The sequence below is a fragment of the Thermobia domestica genome, chromosome 15 (assembly GCF_964235325.1).
Source record: "Thermobia domestica chromosome 15, izTheDome1.hap1.1, whole genome shotgun sequence".
NCBI classification, from domain to species: Eukaryota; Metazoa; Arthropoda; class Insecta; order Zygentoma; family Lepismatidae; genus Thermobia; species Thermobia domestica.
This window is the reverse complement of record NC_137468.1, coordinates 130,370,220-130,393,331: the sequence shown is the minus strand read 5'-3', so window position 1 is coordinate 130,393,331 and position 23,112 is coordinate 130,370,220. Positions and strand designations below refer to the sequence as shown.

The window sequence follows — 23,112 nt, the reverse complement described above, 5'->3', positions numbered from 1 at the left end:
AAAATTCAAAATAAAATTATTTTCTTTATCATTATTTCGTATATCAATGATATAACCAACATGTAATTTAAATTTTAATGTCCAATGGATATGCTGTATAGGTTAAAGGAAATGGACTATAAATGAATGAAAATTGTGGAATGAGAATGTACGAGGAAATGGGAGAACTTGGTTAAACATGCGAAACTATGTTGTCCACTAACACATCGGAGGCTATCAAACTAGGGACTTGACGCACCAGAGGTTAGTGTTCTAGCCACATTGCTCCCTTCATTCTTAAAATTCAGAAAACAAGCTTAATCACAAGATACTATTTCGATCTGACTCTTTAAAGCTCACTCGCTCTCTAGCGTAACCTTAAGACCTTACTGATGGCAGGATAAATTTTGACATCTGACTAGAATTGAACTAATGTAGGATTCAAAAATATTGGTGGGAGAGGCTACTCCTTATATGATTTTTTTCGGCAAATACGTACTTGTTATCGTTATGATAGTGTCTGTTCGATTCATCGACAGGTGATAAAGGATAGAATGCCAACATATTGCAGTTCAATGATACACTATTGTTAGTGCCTGTCATAAACTTATTTGGACATTATTTTGGCTGTATGCGGCTCAAGCAGTTTAATTCTCTTTTTTTTAAAAAAGGATTGTCACTTGCAAGAAGACTACGTTTCTATGTATGCGTTTTCTCCCTCAGAGGATGCAGACGACTGGCTTGACCTTGGCCAGCTCTTCTCCAGCCAATCACACCTCTGTCCGCTCTTACGTCACCCAACACGAGAAACTCACGCGAACTGCGAGAAAGAGATTTGGCGGTAGGCAACACTACTTGGCGCCGAGAGACAAAAAACGTAACATTTCGATTATCTTGCTGAAGAACATAATCACATTACAATGTAATTTATCCTTTTATATTCCGATATATAGAAGTCATCGATACTCAATTCTAGTGTAAAATCCAATACCTAATATAAGGTGATGTAAATATGATTAATTATTAAAATTCTAAGTCCATTTTTGCGTATTGATTGTAATTTGCATGTTGTATCCTCAAGCCTCGTGGTAATCAATTTATGTGCATGGTACTGGAAATAATTCTTACTTATTGTTTGTGATGTTTATTATCCTTTGAAATTATGATGCTGAATCTTTGGTGTGTAAGCATATTTAAGGTTGTATTTAAAATCTTTGCTTATGTGTAGTTGGCGTTGAAAGGAGCTATTACTTATAATAACTTGTTTCATCGTCAACGCTCGAGCAAACGTCCTATTTATGCTATCTAATGTAATGTTTGCTGTCCTAGGATTATCATCCTACGGAGTAAACGTTATATGCCCACCCATTCGAAGAGTACCTTCAACCTGACAATACTTTTGTAATCTCTGATTGACCACAACATTATGTCAATCAACTACACCATCGGTCAATCAAAAATAATGGATTTAAGCCTAGGTATGTCACTATTTAATATGCATCGTGTTGTTGCCTTAAATAATTTGACTATTAAGATTAGGGGAAGTTAATTATTAATTTTGTGGAGTTTCATATTACAATGTGCTGATAAGTAAACGTAAATAAATATGCGTGACACTCATTAAATATGGGCATATATGTAATATTCTTTCACGGACCTTCTCAGAGCAATATTTCTTGATACTTTTGAGGCAGCCAAGTTCCTTACATCGAAAGGATCAAAATACTGTTACGTTGTGGAGAAATTCGAACATCTGAATTAAAAATAATTTCAAACTGATTAACGAAGGCTGGCACATAAATAAAAATTAGTTCACCATTTTGTTTTTGGTCTCACGCATGATTTTGAAAAAGTAAAAAGGAATTGTTCCAAAAGAGTAGCCCAAGTATGATACACACTTCTCTTGATGGAGTCTGCGTTGCTTTACTTTCGGCGATGAATCTTCATCCTGAGAGTCTTCACTCAAACTTCCATTGCTGTTTTCATCAGCACTTTCTTCAGTTACGTAATTTTTTCTTAGTCACATTTTGTACCTGTAACGTAATAACCAGATTATAATAAACGCTAAATAAATTTAACAGACATATTCGATACCAGAACAGTCTAACTCAACCAATATACTCATTAGTTTTTTTCGTTTCCACATAAAAACGTAAACTTACTATTTCTCCTCATACTAAGGTAGTTTAGGTTTTTTTTGGTTACCTTCGGTTAAAATACGGTGCTGATTTACTTTTCGCGCACCACCTTTTGGAACATTTACAGGTCCAACTCAATACCTTGCACCAAAAGACAAATCTATAGAGAACGTATTTCTGCAGGCGATATAATTAAACACAAAGTAATACACCAGTATTTTAGGTTTACAAGCTTAGGGTTACTATTGTATGACTGTATTAGATACTATTTTCTTAGGCAGAGTATTTCTGCACAATGTATAGAATCCGTATTTCATGTTTACAAGTGGAGCGCTACTAGTATGAGACCATGACAAGTGTCATTGAAACTCGTATCATTGTCAAAACCTATTTGTTTTTAGTACCTCGCTTACGCGTATACCCACCCTCGCTGACGCGCCTGCTTCTTCAGACGCACCACTTCACTACTGCTTGACCCTCCCTGATCCGGTTACATAGCCTTATAGTGCTTTCTTAGTAGCCACCTAGCACAGGTAGGTTGGCGTTTTCTGTACTATAGTTATGCCACACATGCGGACACCATATTTATACGCAAATCGTAAAAGAATTGTAATGATTCAATAATTACTTCTGATGACCCTCTTGAATTTTATGTATGCCAAGTGAGATGTTTTCATGTCGCCCAGCACAAATCATTTAGGAAACAATAAGAAGGGAATTAGTGAAAGAATTTATACTTTTTCAACAATTATTTCGAGTGGTGTGCCAAAAGTAAACCTGCACGTAAAATGCATTCACCACAGTTACTTACCTGTATGATTCTCATATATATATATATATATATATATATATATATATATAGGCCCGTAGCCAGCCCAAAAATGTAGAGGTGGCCCGAGCGAATCATATTATAATTTATCAAATAGTAGCATGAGCAATTCATAATATCTGCTTTTGAATGTTTAAGTATTTTGCTTCTACTTAATTCTATTATCCTCTCTACACACACACATTAAGTTAACATTCTGTAATCTACATGAAAAAACGTGAATTTTATTAAATGGATAACACGAATTAGAATTAAAATATAAATGTTTTAATAGTCCCACATGTAATACTAACATTAAGATCAAGAACGAGAGATGATCTACTGTGAAATAAGGACATTCAGCTTTACTTAGGCTCTTGTTTAGGGTTAACTTGTCATTCAGTTTTTATCAAAATTTTGAAAATTTATCTAGAAGAATTTGATAATTTGATTGCTTGTGCTTCATAACATGTAAGTTAAGTGTAATTTATGTGTAATACCTTATAATAAGCGGTTATAAAGACGGGACTAATTCGCAAGTAAAGGGAAGTACTTGTCTCTAGGTTCAGGATGGTTGGATTGTGGATAATTTTCGAGTAAACATGCCTGCAAGTGTACAGGGTCTTTGCGCTGTATGTTAATTGACAGTACTAACATTTGTAAAACATGTTATCCGGGCAAGCGGGGCCTCCCAGGCCCAGTAGCTTCATATATTTTTTTTCGAATTTCTCAATAACCATAAATATTTCGATGACATAAGATTCTGAATTCTTCTATCTTTAGTCGAAGTTAAAGTCATGAACATATCGAGTTGGTATGGGTAATAGAGTTGGTAAGGCCCCAGTTGCCCGTCTACGTTACAAAAATATCTTGCCCGGACAAGGGTTAATCTTTTGAATATTCATGACTTAATGAATGAAAGAACAAAGACCACCAATAATCGTTCACGATTTTCTTCTTGAGATAGGAGAGCTCTGCAAACCTAGTACGTACTAAGGTAAGTGCGAAGTAGACATAACCTAACCTAAGTAACCTAGTAGTGCGCTATCCCACCTTACTTCGGCTTCTCGCTTCGCTCGTTCTTCCCTCTCAACTCCGCGCGACCCGCCAGTCTCCCCTTTAGGTTAACAATGGATTCCCATATGTAATTGTGGTTCCTCCCCCGTACTCACACCCTCGAGGTAACGTAAGAGAACATAAAATGAGTAAAGTTTAAGTAGAAATTGATGATTGTAGATTTTTTCTTGAAAATTAGGGGGACTGGTAACTTTGAATTCCCTTGTTTACAATTACAGTTGTATTCTTTTTTTTAATATTTATACTAAGTTCTTGTTTAAAATCTTAAATTAAACTCGTTTTATTTAAATGAACCACCTGCACACTATACCAAGAAGACACATACCAAAACAGCTTAAAAAAAATACTATAATGCTATTCAAAGCTACACTGAGAAAAAAATGTATGCAGCATACGTAATATCGTAGATTACATTTGTAAATCCTGTAGTTTTTGGACTTAACGTACAGCAAGCGTATAACTAAAAACGCATGTTTTCTAATACTTTCTGTATAAGTGCTCCATCTATACACTTTCCGTATGAAACAATATAGGCGGTCAGGATCTCACATACAAATGGACGTATATAACATATAGCTGACGAAGGTAACATACATATATGTATGTACTGTTAGACATCAAACATCATGCAATGGCATGATGTAACACGTAAGGGCAGTGCCTATGTAGCATACGGATAACGTATGCTCCGTTCTGATTTTTGTAGTAAGCAAGAGGATTCCGTATTTTTGTACAATATACCACTGTCCGGAGAACGGATTTTTCTCAATGTAAGTAAAATGCTACACCCATCTAGTATCGAGTAAAAAACATCACTGATTCTTTCATGTTGAATTACAACATTATTACGCGTACGCGATTAAGAAATTGTTCCAATTCACAACGTTTTTATATGAAAACTAGCTACTTCCACGGGATCCCCCACCCCAAGTACAATACAAAACATTTTCTTACTTAATTTCTCCTCTAAATCTTGCAAATTTTTACTAGTCCTGGCTCCTTAATTTAATCCTTAAACGTTAAATATGTTCACTCGCTCAGTTACTCATCTAATTAAGGTAATTTACTTTAGTGCAACCATTACTTTTTCGGTGAATTCTCCACTATAGTTCTTGTTTTACATATCACACCACAATAATTTGGACCCTATTGGAATCAGTTGCATTTAAGGGAACTCGGAGCTCTTAATTCAATTCACAACTAATTGTTCCACAGTTAATCTAAGGTTTGATGTTGACGAGGATTTTGCAATGCATGTATGTGTTACAACTACACAATAGAATAACAATAACCTACCGCCGTTACTGCAATCGACAAAAGATAAACGCTTTGTTCCTGCTCCTGTTTTTATGATTTGGCTTGCAGCAAGCACTTCACACTTCGTCTCCTACCTTCCAGGTCGCTATTACAACTGTAGCATGAAGTATTATGAACATATTCCTTCTTTTCGTAAAAACTTGCTTCAATATGTATTGTGTCATTTCATATCTAGATTCGACAAGACTGATAAACTTTACTTTAACTCCTTTAAAATATGTTTAGAAGTGTTCAACAAATAGTTAAAATGGAAAAATTCTTGGAATAATCTCTTTTATATTGCATTTTATTCTTAGTGTTTACACATAGAATTAATCGAGGTTTTTTTTTTTTTTTTTTTTTTTGCAAGCCTTCCATGAAAATTTTAGGGGGGCCAAGAAAAATTTAGGGGGGGTCCGGCCCCTCTTGCTCCCCGTAGATATGGGCCTGTATATATGTATATACTGACCGGTAACATGCGCTTTGTAACATTGATATCACCATTCACTTCTTTTCTTGGCAACTCTTTACCTTGACTCGGCACTGGTATTTGATTTAGTGACTCACTATCAATTGTACATTAAAGTACAAGGGCTCATGAGTACTTAAAAAAATAATATATGATTATAGATGGAGAGGAAGTTAATAAGCACTTACATGTGCCCTTGTATTTTAATCTACTGTTAATAGTGTGTCATTAAATCATTGGCCAAGTCAAGGTAAAGACTAGTTCTTTTCTCTTACCAATTTTACTGAAATTCAATAATTAGCCTTCTCTCTCTCTGTCATATATATATATATATATATATATAGAACATATATTTGGACCTATCTTCGATAATCGGACAAATATTAATCAATTCCTGAGGCAAAGAATTAATGGGCATGCATTTTAACATGAAATAGCCTATAATCATATCCACTGTTTGGCTAATACTTTCCACAAACTCCAAATGGCAAAAGAGTGTGCTCTGAACGTACTGAGAATGAAATATTGAAATTAAGTGCTGTAGTAAAACATAACTTAATCTGATGAAATCCTTTTGCTTTGGGACATAATATCTATTGACATTGTAGTAGGTAAGCCTACGTTTGTTTTATATTGATGAAACTTCATTCTCGTATGAAGTACAAATGTACAATTAATAGATACAACGCGTAAAAAACTCAACTTACTACTATGTACAATATATCTATCTATCTATCTATCTATCTATCTATCTATCTATCTATCTATCTATCTATCTATCTATATATATATATATATATATATATATATATATATATATATATATATATAGTGCGTTCCACGAATAACACTAAGGTCCTCCTCCTGAAGAAACGAAGGCAGATAGAAACATGAAACCTTTTGGAACCTTCAAGGAACTTAAAAGGCAACATTATGCTGAGAAGGAGAATCCCCCACAAGGGGGGCTAAAGGGGGTTACTGGGGGTAACTCAAAAATTTTAAATAGCAACCCCCATCGTGTGGTACCTCGTTTGAAAGGTAATCACGAGTAAAGACCACTTGTGAAAATTGTAAGTCGCTAGCATGTCCATAGCCAACATGGCGGCCATCCGTAAAGGACGGTCGAAGTGCGTTCAACGAATAACACTAAAGCTCGTCTCCAGAAGAAACGAAGGCAGGTAGAAACATGGAACCTTTTGGAACCTTCAAGGAACTTAAAAGGCAACATTATGCTGAGAAGGAGAATCCCCCACAAGGGGGGCTAAAGGGGGTTACTGGGGGTAACTCAAAAATTTTGAATAGCAACCCCCATCGTGTGATACCTCGCTGGAAAAGTAATCGCGTATAGAGGCCAGACCGTGTCCACAACAAACTCTAAAGTCTAACGTAGGTCTAGTTCGGAACGAATGCACAATACACATACCACACAACTAACACTATAACAGTATTGCAAATACAAAACATGCAAATTGAACTGAAACCGATAGAAAAGAGAGTACCATACTATTATTGAAAAATCTGAACCCTCCGAGGCTCGAACCCCGGACCGCACGTGTACTGAACCAACACTTTACCATTGCGTTACTGTCGAACTGCTACTCTTACGGACGAGATGTAGTTCATGACGACGAGTTGCCCGTGGTGACGCTTTGGTGTTGGACACACGTACTTTAGCAAAGCTACTCTGTTTACTCGTGCACCACTATCAGATGTGCTTTTCCGACCAACATTGCGCTACATTACAACCCGGAACAGTAGGTCTGAAGGACGTAGACATATGTTTGTGCTGGTGCGTTTGACCATCCTACATTGCATACATAATGTGGTCTCTTGAACAGAGAATTGAAATTGTGTTACTCTTTGGTGCTACGAATCGTTTGTACAGTGCAACAGCACGGTTGTTCAATGAACAAAATGTGCGCAATCCAATTAGTGTTTCTTCTGTACGCCATTTATTAATCAAATTCTTCACGACAGGCAGTGTGACCAATGCCCCAAAGCCTCGAAACCCTAGTGTTGCTACGGAAGAAACACAGATACAAGTGTTGGCAAAGCTGAATGTGCATCTTCAACAGTCCATAACAACTGTGGCTCAAACGTGTGGTGTGTCATGCACAACGACGTACAGAATCTTAAAAAAAAAAAAAACATACCTTCCATCCATACAAACTACATATGGTCCAGGAGTTAAGTGAACATGATCCCGATATGCGTATCGAGTTTTGTGAGCAGATGTGTGAGGCATTGGCACGTGGGACCATTGTGCTGACAAACGTGTGTTTCAGCGATGAGAGTACGTTCTACTTGAATGGCAAGGTCAACAGGCATAACTGCCGATATTGGTGTGACACAAACCCTCATGTATTTCGTGAAGGCAACACTCAACACCCAGGGCGGGGAGATTTGCTGTGGGGAAAATAACCTCTGATTTTTAGTGAAACACTAGGTATTTGCCCCCGAGGTATTTTTGCGAAAACCCGCGGTTTTTCAGTGAAGAGATTTGCTCATTATCAACCGTGGGGTGAAATACCCAGGGTTTTTCTTGAAATCCACCGACTTGCTGTACATGTGACTGAAAAGTATTATTTTCCCTGTCTGTCTAATCGAATAGAACCCAGCGAGCATGGTTATATCTTTCTTCTGCAGCGTTTTTAGGATTTGGAATAGGCGTTAACATGTAGCTTGTACAACCATAACCACCGTCACCTGTTAATAATACAGGAAGGTTTCTTTCTTCGGCTATGACTCTCAGGGAACAGTTCCTCCAAACTGTTAAATCATGGGTGGAGCCAGGCCAACGTGCAACGATATTTAATATGTTCATATTAGAATCACAAATTAGCTGTGTATTGATACTATGTACCCCTTTCCTGTTTCTGTACAACTCTGCAGTTGGACCAGAGGGTGACAGAACTGGAATATGCGTGCAATCAATTGCTCCAATTGCACAAGGGAATTGTGATTCCTCATAGAACTTCAGTTTCACTGCAGGCACTTCTGTTCCTGCAGGCATTTTTATGAACTGGGGCCGCCTTCTAGCTATAATTGCAACTACACTGTGAAATATTTTTCCTGCAGTTGTGCGATGCACATTTACCAAATCACCACCAACTCGTTGAAAAGTGCCTGTGCGGAGAATGCGTAATGTAATCAATACCTGTAAATCTGCGGAGCAGTCATGCTTACGTAGTGGTTTGTGTAGATCTTCTTCAATCAAATGCATTGATGCTCGGAAAGTTTCTTTGGTATAGCCAAAACGATGTCCAAATTCTTCATTAGTGTAGACTGCCAAAGGATCTACTCTGCCACGTATTGTATAATTTCTTTTGTGTGGCTGGTTCTCAATAACATCACCCACGTAATCGATGTGGTCTATTTCGTCCAGGTTGATTACAGGAAATTATTCCGTCTGAAAAAAACACTCCTACCAGTAGGATAAATTTCCCCCAGTAAAGTGCTAGGTATTTAACACTTGGTTTTTTTCACTGTAGACCAAATATCTCCATTTTTAAAAACCCAGAGATATTTAACTCTCCAGACGAAAAACCATTGGTGTTTTGCTGGTGTTTTTTTAACCAAAACCAAGGGGGAAAAAACCTCGGGTTTTCTTGACACACACAAGCCAAATCTCTCCAACTTTAAAAACCCAAATGAGAAAACCAAGGGGATTTGAAAACCACTAAGCAAATCTCCCCGCCCCCAGAGTCGCTGAATGTCCGGGCGGGTATCTTAGGTAATCACATAATCGGGCCTCTCTTCATCGATGGAATATTAACGGGTGAGAAGTACCTGGCGCTGCTGCAAGACTTTATTGCACCGTTGATTGTCGAGGCAATGGAAGAGAATCCGCAAGAATTTGGAGAGATTCCGCCCGTTTTTCAGCATGACGGCTGTCCTGCCCATTTTCACCGCCTTGTACGTGACTATTTAGATAATGAGTTTCCGCGACGATGGATTGGTCGTCGCGGCACCAATGAATGGCCAGCTCGTTCGCCAGACCATGCTCCACCCGATTTTTTTCTCTGGGGCTATTTGAAGACTATAGTGTTCCGCACGCAGCTGAAGAGCATGCGGAGTTGCACCAACGCATAGTTGATGCCTGTCATTCTATACCGGTAATGACTTTTACCCGTGTTCGAGAGGAGTTCGTCCAACGTTTACATTACTGCCAGGAAGTGGGCGGTGCACACTTCGAGCATCTCCTGCATTAATGAGGTATGTTCCAAATCATACTATGTTACTCTCTGCTTACAGGTTTGCAATGTTTCTTCGATCATAGTTTACGAATGGCAGCCATGTTGGCTACGGACATGCAATCAACATGCACTTTCCAGAACAGGTCAACAAACGTGATACCTTTCAAACGAGGTACCACACGATGGGGGTTGCTATTCAAAATTTTTGAGTTACCCCCAGTAACCCCCTTTAGCCCCCCTTGTGGGGGATTCTCCTTCTCAGCATAATGTTGCCTTTTAAGTTCCTTGAAGGTTCCAAAAAGTTCCATGTTTCTATCTGCCTTCGTTTCTTCTGGAGACGAGCTTTAGTGTTATTCGTTGAACGCACTTCGACCGTCCTTTACGGATGGCCGCCATGTTGGCTACGGACATGCTAGCGACTTACAATTTTCACAAGTGGTCTTTACTCGTGATTACCTTTCAAACGAGGTACCACACGATGGGGGTTGCTATTTAAAATTTTTGAGTTACCCCCAGTAACCCCCTTTAGCCCCCCTTGTGGGGGATTCTCCTTCTCAGCATAATGTTGCCTTTTAAGTTCCTTGAAGGTTCCAAAAGGTTTCATGTTTCTATCTGCCTTCGTTTCTTCAGGAGGAGGACCTTAGTGTTATTCGTGAAACGCACTGTATATATATATATATATATATATATATATATATATATATATATATATATATATATATATATATATATATATATAGAGAGAGAGAGAGAGAGATAAAGATATACATTCTTTAATACTCTTAAAAAATAAAATTTGGCCGCGCCATCTGAACTGGTAAGTTTTATTCAAAGATAAAATAGTTTCTTCAGTGCATTTAGAGCAATGCGAAGCTGATTTTTGGCCGTGGCCGTTAAGTCATTTAACTAAACATGCATCTTTGGATGTATCCATTATATTTGGATCATAAGATATTACAAGATATATTTTTTCTTTAAAAATTCAACACGTCTTACAGTTTCACCAACTAACTCTTTGGCTTCATCAGACACTATGTGATACAGGATAACTGTACAATCTTATATACATACAACAGCTGAGAAATCTTCTGATTGGCTCCTGACAGCAGCAAATCCCGTTCAAGTACTGTATACCTATTTGAAAATTCCTATATAGATGCTTTCTATTGTTAGTAATTACACAAAATGACGATCTTAACTAACTAATTTAAACTAACAATTAATTTGTGATATTTCAAAATAAATATACACCAATTTTATTTACATATATGGTCAACTTAAACTGATTCATAATGGTCATAAGCTCTTAACAGAATTAATAGAAAAACAAATACTATCAAGATAAGACGAAATTGTGGCAAAATAACAGGAAATGCTAAAAGAACAAGAAATTATGGTAAAAGAAAGATATACATTAGAATCAAATTGGGATAGTAAACGTGAAAATGAAAATGTATCTTTCAATGACGATGACAGTTATGATGAGATAAATTCTTAAGTGCATATTGTTTAAAATATCTTTCCGTCAATGGTACTCAGAAACGAAGTCGTTGTTTTCTTCCTTATATGAGAAAGATCTCCTCTAATTCTTTACTTGTGGGTAACGTACCCAAAATGGCTGACACGTTCCCACGTTGAACTGCGATACTGATCCAATGAATAAGGAAAGATTTAGATCGTTTATCTCCCGATATAAGTGAAATACGATGGCCGATTTCCTTGATGAAATTAGCTCCTTCTTGATCCCAAGTATCACTTGACTCGATGGCGATTGGAACAAACCAATATTTATCAACGAGATTAATGTATTTATTTTTCTTGTCGGTCTCCTTACGACCAGCTACGAGACCTGCGCGTGATGATGAATGTGAAAGATTGGAGGGAGCATAAGTGTCTGTGCAGGTGAAGTCCCAAACTAGAGCTTTCCCTTTTTTCCAGGGCACTAAAATCATTCCATCTGGTCTTTTACGTCTGAACGACTGCATCCGTTTGGTTCTCGTATTTGGATCATATATAATAACTATCAACTAATGGTCTCAAACAACTAATCGTTGACTCGTTCCCGCTAATTACTTTTGTTGGGAGCAGCAAATACACGATTTCGTACATCATTGGCTGCTGGATATGTGACGTCACGCCGAATAGCGGAAAATCTTGTCTTCTGCTTTCGATATACTTTTCTACACTATGAATGTTATTTTAGTTTCATTAAGCAGGCCTATTAAAGTTATTTCACGTTTCTTTAACTTCTTGAAGAATGTAACATTTTTTAAAAAGCGCTACATTTATTGTTTTCAAAACCAGGTTCCTAAAATCAGATGTGTGCTTACGTACCACAGATATTCTACATGTATATAAGCTACATACTGTACTGTAACAGCAGGCGCAAATCCCGGGGAAGATGAGGGGACATGTCCCCCTAAAGTTAGAACTGAGTAAAACTTTCCTCCAATAATCCAATTTCAAAAGTATCGTGGCGAGAAGCAATATTGAATTCAGGAACTTTCTCTGGGGGAAATAATTAGATGTTGGGGATATGTCGGAGAAAGTCGTACAGTATTAATAACTTGTGATTTTCTTATGTATCTTTGGGGGCTGTTTTCATCCGTGGGGAAAATACCACCGGTGCACCCATAAATTCAACACTGGAGAGAAGTGTGACGATTCTGAGCATAAGTCTAATCTCCCCCAGGATATAAGCTGCAAATTACCCCCTTCCAATATTGAAGATAGCGTGCATGCCACATGTACTGTGCATGTACAGTACTCGCATACATTTATCTTACAGCACATGTTTTGGTACTTTTCCTTCCTGAAACATGTAGCACACATGCTACATGTAATCTGTACGTGTTTCAACTACAGACATGTATTGTTGCCATCACCGATACATGCACTGTATATTCAACATTTACCGTGCATGTACAGTACTCGCACACATTTATTTTACAGCATATGTTTTGTTATGTTTCATTCACCTGAAATATAGCACACGTACCGCATGTAATCTGTATGTGTTTGAACGACAGACATTTACTATTACCATCACCGATATATGCACTGTACATCCAACTTGTACTGTGCATGTATAGTATTCGAATACGTTTATCTTGCAGCATATGTTTTGCTATGTTTCATTCCTGAAACATACAGCACACATGCCACATGTACACTGCTGTATGTGTTTCAACTACAGACATGAACTGTTGCCATTACCGATACATTCACTGTGCATGCGACATGCACCGTGCATGTACAGTACTCAGATATATTTATCTTACAGCATATGTTTTCTTTCTTGTGACGTACACTGTACATTAAACAGATTACGTACATGTTCAATGCTCTTTGACATGCACTGTACCGTACTTGTTTTCGCAACCTGTACACTACATGTATGTTCTTCACATTTAACAGTGAAAAACATAGTGTGTACATACGCTGTACATACACTGTAATCAGTAATCTGTACAGCAACTGTACGTCCAGTTTAATACAGGTACACCCACATTTATTTCGAGGTGGTGATTTGCTTGCTTTTTTTCATTAAACAAGTACATTACATGCAACATGTAAAAGACAGATTTTACGAAAATCACAAACATGCACTATACAGGTGTTTCAGAGCCTGTACAGTGCATGTACAGGAGAAACATTTTCATATGGGAACACTATAAACCAATAGAATTATTATAACCCATCCATATAATTTCTTATTGTATCAACGCGTCAACACGTTAAAAAATAACCTGTTAAGTATATATCCTATTGTCATTCTCTGTTTTCTGTCATGTCGTACTATTAACATTTTTAAACAATATTTTGTTATACTAGATTAGTTACGTTTGGACTAGCTACTATGTCTTAGATTTATAAAGAAATAGAGATAAAAACTTAAATGACTAAGAGAAACAAATATTGAATTTAATACGGTAATGTTGCTCAAAGAATAAAGAATGATAATAGTTGTTAACTATTGTCGCAGTAAGTGATACTCTAGTTAACTTGGTTTATAAGCAGTGTACAGTATGTAATTCTTGGAACAAATTCCACACGAATAGTTTCCTGACCAACTTTACATTTCCATGAATTTCTTCGGTTTCAAGGGCTAGCAATAATTCTGGCAAGAAAAAATTAGAAATTGCCCCCTTGCCCTTCATCGGGCTTAATGTGGTAGGTTATTGGTAAAAGCCACTTTATTTAATAGGATACATGTTTAATATTCATTAGAAATACTCCAGTTCATCTCAGATTATTGCCTTTCTCAGCATATATTCTTTTTTAGAAAGCTCACGTTGTTTGTGGAACTACATCCTGTTGATTATCTTTGTCCGAAGATCATTACTTTTTGGTTAAGTACATTTTAAATGAACATTGCGAAAAATTATAGTAATGAAATACCTCATTTCGTAAGTTCCCATCTCCCAGTGTGGTGGGGTACATCAGAAAACGTGTTTAAAATGCAATGTTTTCAAGGGTTTAGCCTTTTGATTTCACTGGTCTTAATGATTTGCCTTGTATTTATTTCAATCAGTACTATTGGTAGAAGAAAGTAGTTCGCATATAAACATATCAATCGATAATACAAACTTTTATAAGCGATAAATATTCACCCTTCGAAGTGATCTCTCATCGTTTTGGCCGACACCTTCAATTCCATTCTGGTGTTCAGTCCAACATAGTGTGCCACTTAAGAAGTAGCAGGATTGAGTACAGCTAGTGTAGGTTACGAACTTCGATTTAACATGTGCCATTATATTTCATCACACATATCGAGTCTGTGAATTTTTTTGAATAAAGTGGCACAATACAGTTAAATGTAAACGACAGATTAGGGATAGATAATTTCATGAATTTTTTTAAAATTGAAATATTTCGTTGCAATATTTCATCTGCAGATTTAATAAAACAAAGAAAACGTGATGTGGCTTACCCGACAGCGTCTTTTATACAGAGGAAATACAAATCATCTTATGAGTACAATGAGTACACTATTCATACTTCTATATTTATAACAGTATGTGTATAAAACAGTAACCATTGAATTTAACTTAATACGTGATTTATCACAATACAACTAAATAACGACAAAATTTTCTCATGCAATAACATGGTATGAATTTTTTTAACTTTGTTTTGCACTTCGCCCCTCTAGCGGGCTTTAAATTGTTAATTAATCTAAATGCGTACGTACACTGAAACCATGCTGTGCATAGTACACTACCTTACTAACTCACTAACCGTTAGTGCTTTATTCGGATTTTGGACAGAATGATTTTTTAATAGTTATTTATCGGCATTAATATGTGAATGAATGTGATAATAAAAACTTGCTACAACAAGTACAACTCGGATAAAGCGTTCTAAAACCCGGAGTCCGGAGATAAGGTGTTCAAACCCGGAGAGGTGGTCACTGAAGTAGCTGTCTAGCTAAGGGTTCAAACTTCAATAATGTTTCAAAATCAACAACTAAAAATAGGCATAAATGCTTCATTGACATCATTAAAAAAAAAAAAAAAAAAAAAGTATGGCATTGTAGTATTATTGACTATGCCTATTTTTAGTTATTGAAATTTGAAGCATTTCCTAATTTATAATTTATAGCATACTTTAGTTTTATCTTCCATTTGGTCTAGACACGATGTTATTTGCCTTTGAAGAATGGGCTGCTGTGGGCCAGATGGTGGAACATTTCCAACTCCAGTCCATATCCAGTAGATGGCTTTGTAGTTGTTGGAGCTGAACGGATTCCTAATCCTTAGGAATTTGACTTCATTGCATGATAGCAGATTGAGGCCCCACTGATGCACGTAATTTTGCAGTGATCGTATCACTAGTAGGATTTTCAACACTCTGCATTGCTGTTAGTGGTTTCAGTCAGTTCATTTTGAAATATTTCAAAGCCCTGAAATATTTCATGCTCACAACTCTACGGTAGATATGTTAGTGCAACTCTACCGATAGACTTAATAAACTGCCGGCATGCGCTTATTAAACTTGTAATTTATTGTCTTAATAATCAAAAACTTCATAAGGAAACCAATAAACAACAGGATATTCCAAATCGTTTTAATAAGTTTGGAATGTAGATTAAACTTTGGTTCCTTTACTAAAATAATTATAAATTGTTTTCGAAAAGCAACATTATGAAAATTTTCCTAAAATAATAGTAATAGTACAATATGTTAAAAGATAATTGAAATAATGAGTAATTTGCACGATCCTACACTGGCATTAATTTCTTATCCCTGCGCAGTTCAGGCAGTTTGCAGATCTGTCCATAGACGTCACTAGTGACCTTTCCGAGGGTATGTGGATCTTTCAAACTTATATTTCTGATTTGATCATTCACCCTAAAGATAAAAGAGCAAACCCGCTAACGTTTCAAGGGGAGAAAGGTATTCTGCTGTTTTCAGTAATAAAATAAAAATAAGACTAATGAAAGAAGTCTCTCATTTTACATATTGTTCACAAGCATTCATATGTATAAAATAGTACTATTTATTATTTCAGATTCTATCTACCACACATACTGTAAATAAAATGTAAAAAATCTTTGAAAACAAACTCTTCTTAGACCACTGGACTGATTTTCATGATTACACTGGACCATTCCTAACTTAAATTTCTATCACATTAGTTTTCCCGAAGGGTAACAGGACAGAGGGTGTTCAAAATATTATACAATAAATACAGTATCTCACGAGCGCGCCAAGTTAGAAATATGAAACTCGGCATATAAACTCCTCATTAAAAATAAGGAAGGGGGGGAGATACTTGTTCCAGTGTTTTTGAAAATTTCTGTTTTAAAAAGGAGGGCGGGTCATCGAGTACCCAAAAGTGGCCAAAATTTTGACCTCCAGAGACGAAGGGCCTCCAATTTTGAAGATGATCCTTCTGAGAAACCGGCAATAATCTATCCCACCTTCATGAGAAACTCCACAGTGTATTTTAGAATCACTCTGTATTGTTAGCGTATGTGCCTTCGACGCGGCAGACATAAGTTCGATTGCTGATGAAAGTTCATGTGGTTCGAAAGCAAATAACTTTACGTCTCATAGAACTTCGTCAATGTTGAAAAGGGATGTTATACACCAAATCAAGTAAAAGCATTTCAAACTGAAGCCAAGTGTACATGACTTTATTGAGCATTTAAGGTTTAAATAAAAACGCTTTGTATTGAGATTTCCAGAAGACTGGGCAATGAAACACACAAAATTATGTTAAAATCAGACATTTGAAAACCATAATCATTATTGTATTCAAGATTTTTCAGTACGAATGTGTATATGAATATCCCATTTTCCTTATTCTTTAGAACACGCATGTGTATTACAACACATTTCTTATCAAAACTAGCAGAGAGCTTTGTAGAGAGGTGAGCAATAACCATTTTTTAAATACATTGTACAGTCACATAGAAAATGCCTTGAGTGTTATGTTTTGAAGTTCTGTGTGTAACCTCCAAGAAGCTTTAGACCGTGATTGTGCGAATGTTTACTATTTTGTGCTTTTAATTTGTTCTTTTAGATGCAGCAGAAGTGAAATTACGGATGGCATCCATGTGCTATACACATTCAGCTCAATTTCTTAATGAACTCCAGTCTTGTGCGACTGAATTTAAACAATATTTGACAAACTTAGCAAAGTCTATTAAATCAGCTGCTACTGAGATGGCTATTGGTCTTGTACATGCACGGTACGTGAAATTATTTATTATAATGGAAAGCTTCCTACAATTAAATAGAATTTCGCTGATATTAGTACTTGTATATTTTTGTTTTCAACAATGGAAGAGTATATTTCACTAGCGAAGTACCTGTTCTTCACCCGTAAAAGAAGATTGGTGGAAAATATTTAACATACTAACTCACTTCCGGCCTAGGAAACTCGTTGAGGTTAATTAAAGTTTACGCGAGTTCGAACCTCTCTTTTTGAAGTCAATAGTAAAGAATATTCTGAAAGTCGAGACTTAGTTTTAAATTGATTTCTCGTATACGAAAAGAAGTATATTCCAGTATATTTTATGAATGGAAAGAATTATTATTGATTTTGTTTTCACAACTCGATCTCCTTTCACGTTATTGATTAGTATCCTATAATCTATGCGTGATGAGTACTCTATAACCATTCAGTTCTTTCTGCTGGTCAAGTGTCTAGAGCGCGTGCGCCTTTGGTGTACGTGGTCTGGGTTCGATTCCCGCTAGGGGACCGTTCAACGCATTACGATGGCTCGAATTCCATCTTAAATTCTATAATTAGGTCCACGTCTCATATAACCTCTATGGTGAAAAGGGACACTTAACTTCAACAAACAAACAAGCCGATAACCATCGTGAAATTTTGTGAAGATATTGGTGAAGATTTCATTGAAATCGTTCCTGTACTTTTTCAGTTAAAGCTAAACATTTGTACAATACATTATTGTTTATACTCCCATAAGTGATAGTATTCGTGACAGAAAACAATTTATATGCACATCTTGTGTCCTAATTGAATTACTTATTTTCACTATACATAATACTTACATTAATTCTTTTTTGTAGGACACTACTCTCAACTACTCAACAAGGTTTAATTTCTGAGCGTAAAAGTAGAGAGTTAATATAAGAATAACAAAATCGCTTCATATGAAATTTAAATATGGGACTCAAAAATTTTTAAAAGAGTTTGGTTTACCCAATCTTCTCTATATATTTATCCTGTCCGTGTGTTCGGGAGACAAAAAAATCTCAAGAATTACTTAATGGATCACGACCAAATTTGATAAGAATCTAGAGGGTTAAAAATTGAGAACCGAGTTCTTTTTAGTGACGATATTCAAACCGTAAGTGGTAGACATCAACCGCTTCGGTTTTACTTTGATCACTATAGAGCGTAAACGTTAATAGATAGCGAGCAGCGGTTCCAACAATCGTTTAAACGTCTCAAGAATTATTTTATACCCATTCTTAACTATTAATATCGGAAGTGGTAGAAGTCAAGAACAATAACTTACGATTTTAATAATCTACATAGAGCGAAAACTATGAGATAACGAGAAACGGTTTATTGAAGCCGATTTAACGTTCTAAGAATAGGTTCGAAGACTATTCTAAGAGTAGTTCGTTCTAAGACTATTCGAACTAGAAGTGGCAGAAATCAAGCACTCCTAGTTTTAACGTTGATCATTATAGATTTAAAACGTTAATTTAATAGGTAGCGAGAATTAGTTTTCTGGTACGAATTAAGCGTCCCAAGAATACATTATATTTCTTTAACATATATATATTAAACCGGAAGTGGCAGAATCTACTACTACTTCTGGTTTCAACATTGAGAAAATATATCGATAAACCAAACCTCTTTGCATGGTATACACGTAACACTGCTACTTGTTTTGTGTAACATGAAGGTTTGTTTAGCTTCTTGTGTTTCTGTTTCAAGATTTTATATCTATATTTCGAATTTTTCATTTAGACATTTCTCCTCGAGTAAATGTAGGCGTAAGTAATTTATTCAATAAGGATTTCACATGTTTAGTTGTATCAATACAGCAAAAATTATAGAATTTACATTTTTTTTTCAGGTAAAAACTTCTTCCAAAAATAGAATATCCGTGTTTTTGTCTCAGTTTTAACCTTTGTATTTTATATATATATATATATATATATATATATATATTTTACGGCAGATTTTGTGTTCAGGCATTAGTTATACTTATTTATGGAACGTATGGAACTTATTGTAATAATACTGAATTGTATTCACTTCCTTGTGCTCTTGTGTCAATTTGTAATGTCTGTGTTATATCAAATTACGTATTTATTTCGCTTATTTTTTATTACAGAGCAGAAGCTCTAGCTCAGAGTTTGTACATGAATAGTCGCCTATCATCATCTTTCTATGGTGGTTCACTCGAGATGTCGCCTCGTCGTCGTCGCCGGAGTCTCTCACAATCTTATGAACATCTGGAGGGAATGTCCAGTATCAAAGGAACCACACCTTACACACCTTATACACCTACGGAGGATGAAGCCTGTGACTTTCTCGTGGATATTAAGTAATTTATTATTATTATTTAGGGGTTAAATTTTAATTGACTGCTTACATTGTTTCAGCGATTACAAAGTAATAGTTGCCATCAGTTCTTTAGTGACTTAGAGTTAAATAAACGAAACGTCCAAATTATTAGAAATACCTATCAATTGTATTCTTTTGACATTTTAGATGCCACAGCACCGTGATAACTCCTTCGTGGCTAAATGGTTAGCGTACGCGCCTTTGGTTTGAGGGACCCGGGTTCGATTCCCGGCGAGGGCTTATGTGGTTCGGATTCTACGTTAATGAGTAGGTGAACGTCTCATATAGCCTTGCTGCTGAACGGGACGTTAAACTCAAAATCAGCTCAACTCAACTAAAGTCATGGCGCCATAATCCTACGTAGCGATCCAAGCTCTTAAAAGTGTTCGTGCAGAACGCTGAATCGAAACTGAGGATAACATATACACACAGAGTGTTTTGGTCTCTAACCACCTGTACCACCTCATTCAGTAAATTTTCAGTTGAATTGGGATCGGAGGTACACAATAGTTGGATGCAGTAAATAATATAATAGAATGATAAGTAGAGTGCGGATTTTTGCATATTTGCATGTTCTTTTTGTGGTATGATATCGATATGTTTACATTGTTAATGTTTGTTTTAGGTGCTTAGGGGTCTAAACGCGAAGTTTTATTATGCATATAATTACATATTTTGATGAATATTGCATAGTGGAGACGTTATTGCATATATATGCAGATTTGGGAAAAATTACTAGTGTATGGTTACTTGACTGGAGATTTTCAGATTTAAAAAGTAATTTTTAGTCCTAATTTTTAGTAATTTTTAGAAAACCCAAGAACTGAAAATAACTTCTTGTGGGTTTTAACATTAGTGAGGAATTTTAAAAGACGCGCAAACAAAGCCAAAGGGAATTTCTTTTCATTTAGATTTCTCTCCCTCTGGCACTTGCAGAAATAATAAATCTCATTGTTCATACCTTTACAGTTATTTGATACCTTGTGTCGTGTAGTAGTGTTGCTAAATAATAATGCCGAAAAGAAAAGCTCGAGGAGTTCCAGTCTTAGACAATGGACTAAAGAATATTCAAGCATATCCACGGATGGAAAGACTGTGTTCTGCGAAGTACGTAGCAGAGAATTACGCTGTGAAAATATGGTTCAGGTTTTGCAACACATTAAGGCAGAACAAACACAGAACACATTAAGAGACATGTAAAAAACAAACACATCTAAGCAGCAAACAATAGAAAAAGCATTTAGGAGAAATAAAACTGAAGAAGGACGTCAAGAACCATTTTACAAAGATATGTGCAAAGCATTTATTGCAGCAAATATATTTTTAAAAAAATCAACAATTCAAAATTTGGAGTAGTTCTTACAAAATATTAGGGCTCCCAGCTATCCTATATTCTTATATTTTGTAAATTTGGGTATATTTGTCCTATATTTTAATATTGTCCTTTATTTTGTATATTTTTCAGTGATTGAATTATTAAAAAATAGAAGCCAAAGGCAATTTCAGTGATGATTTAAATTGCTACATATTAGCAATATACTAAATCTTAGTTTTTTTTTATATTTTTTATTTTTGACTAGTCATTAATCCTCACTATTATTTTTTTAATTTATTTTTCCAATCATTCCATGTCCACTCTTTTTTAATTTGTTTTCCGTGTGCTTATTTTTCCCCAATGAAGCTTAGCTGAGGAACCTAGCCATGCTCCAGTTTCTTATAACGCAGACTGTGTTAGCATTTCCTTTCAGCACTGTGCGCTGCAGTATTGGCTAGGCATTTAGGTGTGTTGGTTTTACCAACGTATGCCAATGCTCTCCAATTTTGCTGTAATAATATGCAGGATCCCACATATTATTCTGTCCTAGAAAACCTGAAAATAAAAGTGTCATGGAAAGCAGAAAAATGGTGAAAATCGTGGAAATGTCCTGGAAGTTATTTATGAACTGGAAATGTCTTGAAATTTATGTTGTATAACAGTTGTTAAAAGTGTATATATAATTTGCAGAGCTATGATGAACGAAATGCTGTTACATTATTTATTTCAGAGGGAAATACGTTGACCAAATAATTCAGTGTTTAATTAGATTCAAATATTTCATTTCATTAGAAAGATATGAAGTAATGAAAAATAATGTCAAAATAAAGTTCATAATACATTTGGAATTGGCTTGAAACTAAACACTTTTTGTGATCTGGTAGAAATGCTAGAGGATCTACAATTTTGGTTTCACTGGTGTCCTGCACACAGAGAAGATTTAAGTAAATTAACAGCAGAAGGAGGAAGTGTGTTTCGGTATGTCAGCACTCAGTGGCTATCGGTAGTTCCATATTGCTCTAGAATTGTCTCTCTATGGCCAGCACTGACAGAATATTTCTTGAATTCCCTTCCCAAGCAAAATCAAATTTCATTACAGTCAGAACGCTACAAGAGAATCTGTTAGAACTTGAGATCTCCTGTTATATTTGCATACTGACGTTTTCTTATTAGTGTAGGCACTTTGTTCGATAAATTCCTTGTGATTATGCAAAATCAGGAACCATTTATCCACATTTTGCATGATGAATTAGTTGAACTACTTAAAAGAATAATGGCAAAATTTGTAGTATTTGATCTGTACAATGGAAAAACTGGATCTGTTCTTCTAATAAGTGAAAGAAGAAAAAAATATACTGCCAAATAACAAAATTAATATCGGTGAAGGCGCACGGTTGGCATTGAAAGAAGTCGATAAAGTGCAATAACGGTTATTCACATTAAATGCAAAGAAATTCTTCATAGCAATAACAAGTTACCTTCAACAAAGGCTGCCGCTGAATAACCGGATTTTGTAACAAAGCCAGATTTTGCATCATGCTGTTAGACATGCAAATGAAGAGCAAGATAAGATATTGTCATCCTTGAAACGATTAGCGTCTTGTGGGCCTCAGGTGTTCACCAGTCGGGAAATTGACAAGGCTGTAGACGAGTGGCGAATTTATATGAGTGATCAGAGTGTACACAATAACTTTTTTGTTGATTGTAGTGTTGACGTATATTGGAACAAAGTAATGCTGGAAAATCATATAAAGAAACCAAAGTATCCAACA

At 35.9% G+C, this 23,112-nt stretch overlaps 1 protein-coding gene across 6 annotated transcripts in view; it reads left to right on the top strand.

Moving 5' to 3' along the window:
- The window catches only part of Vps13D (vacuolar protein sorting 13D), a 571,041-nt gene that overhangs the window by 234,826 nt on the left and 313,103 nt on the right, over window positions 1-23,112 (top strand). For all 6 annotated transcript variants that reach the window (XM_081740126.1, XM_081740128.1, XM_081740131.1 and 3 more), the window contains exons 21-22: window positions 17,494-17,662; window positions 19,793-20,005. In XM_081740126.1, the coding sequence (XP_081596252.1) occupies window positions 17,494-17,662; window positions 19,793-20,005 (382 nt within the window). The remainder of the gene's footprint in view (window positions 1-17,493; window positions 17,663-19,792; window positions 20,006-23,112) is intronic.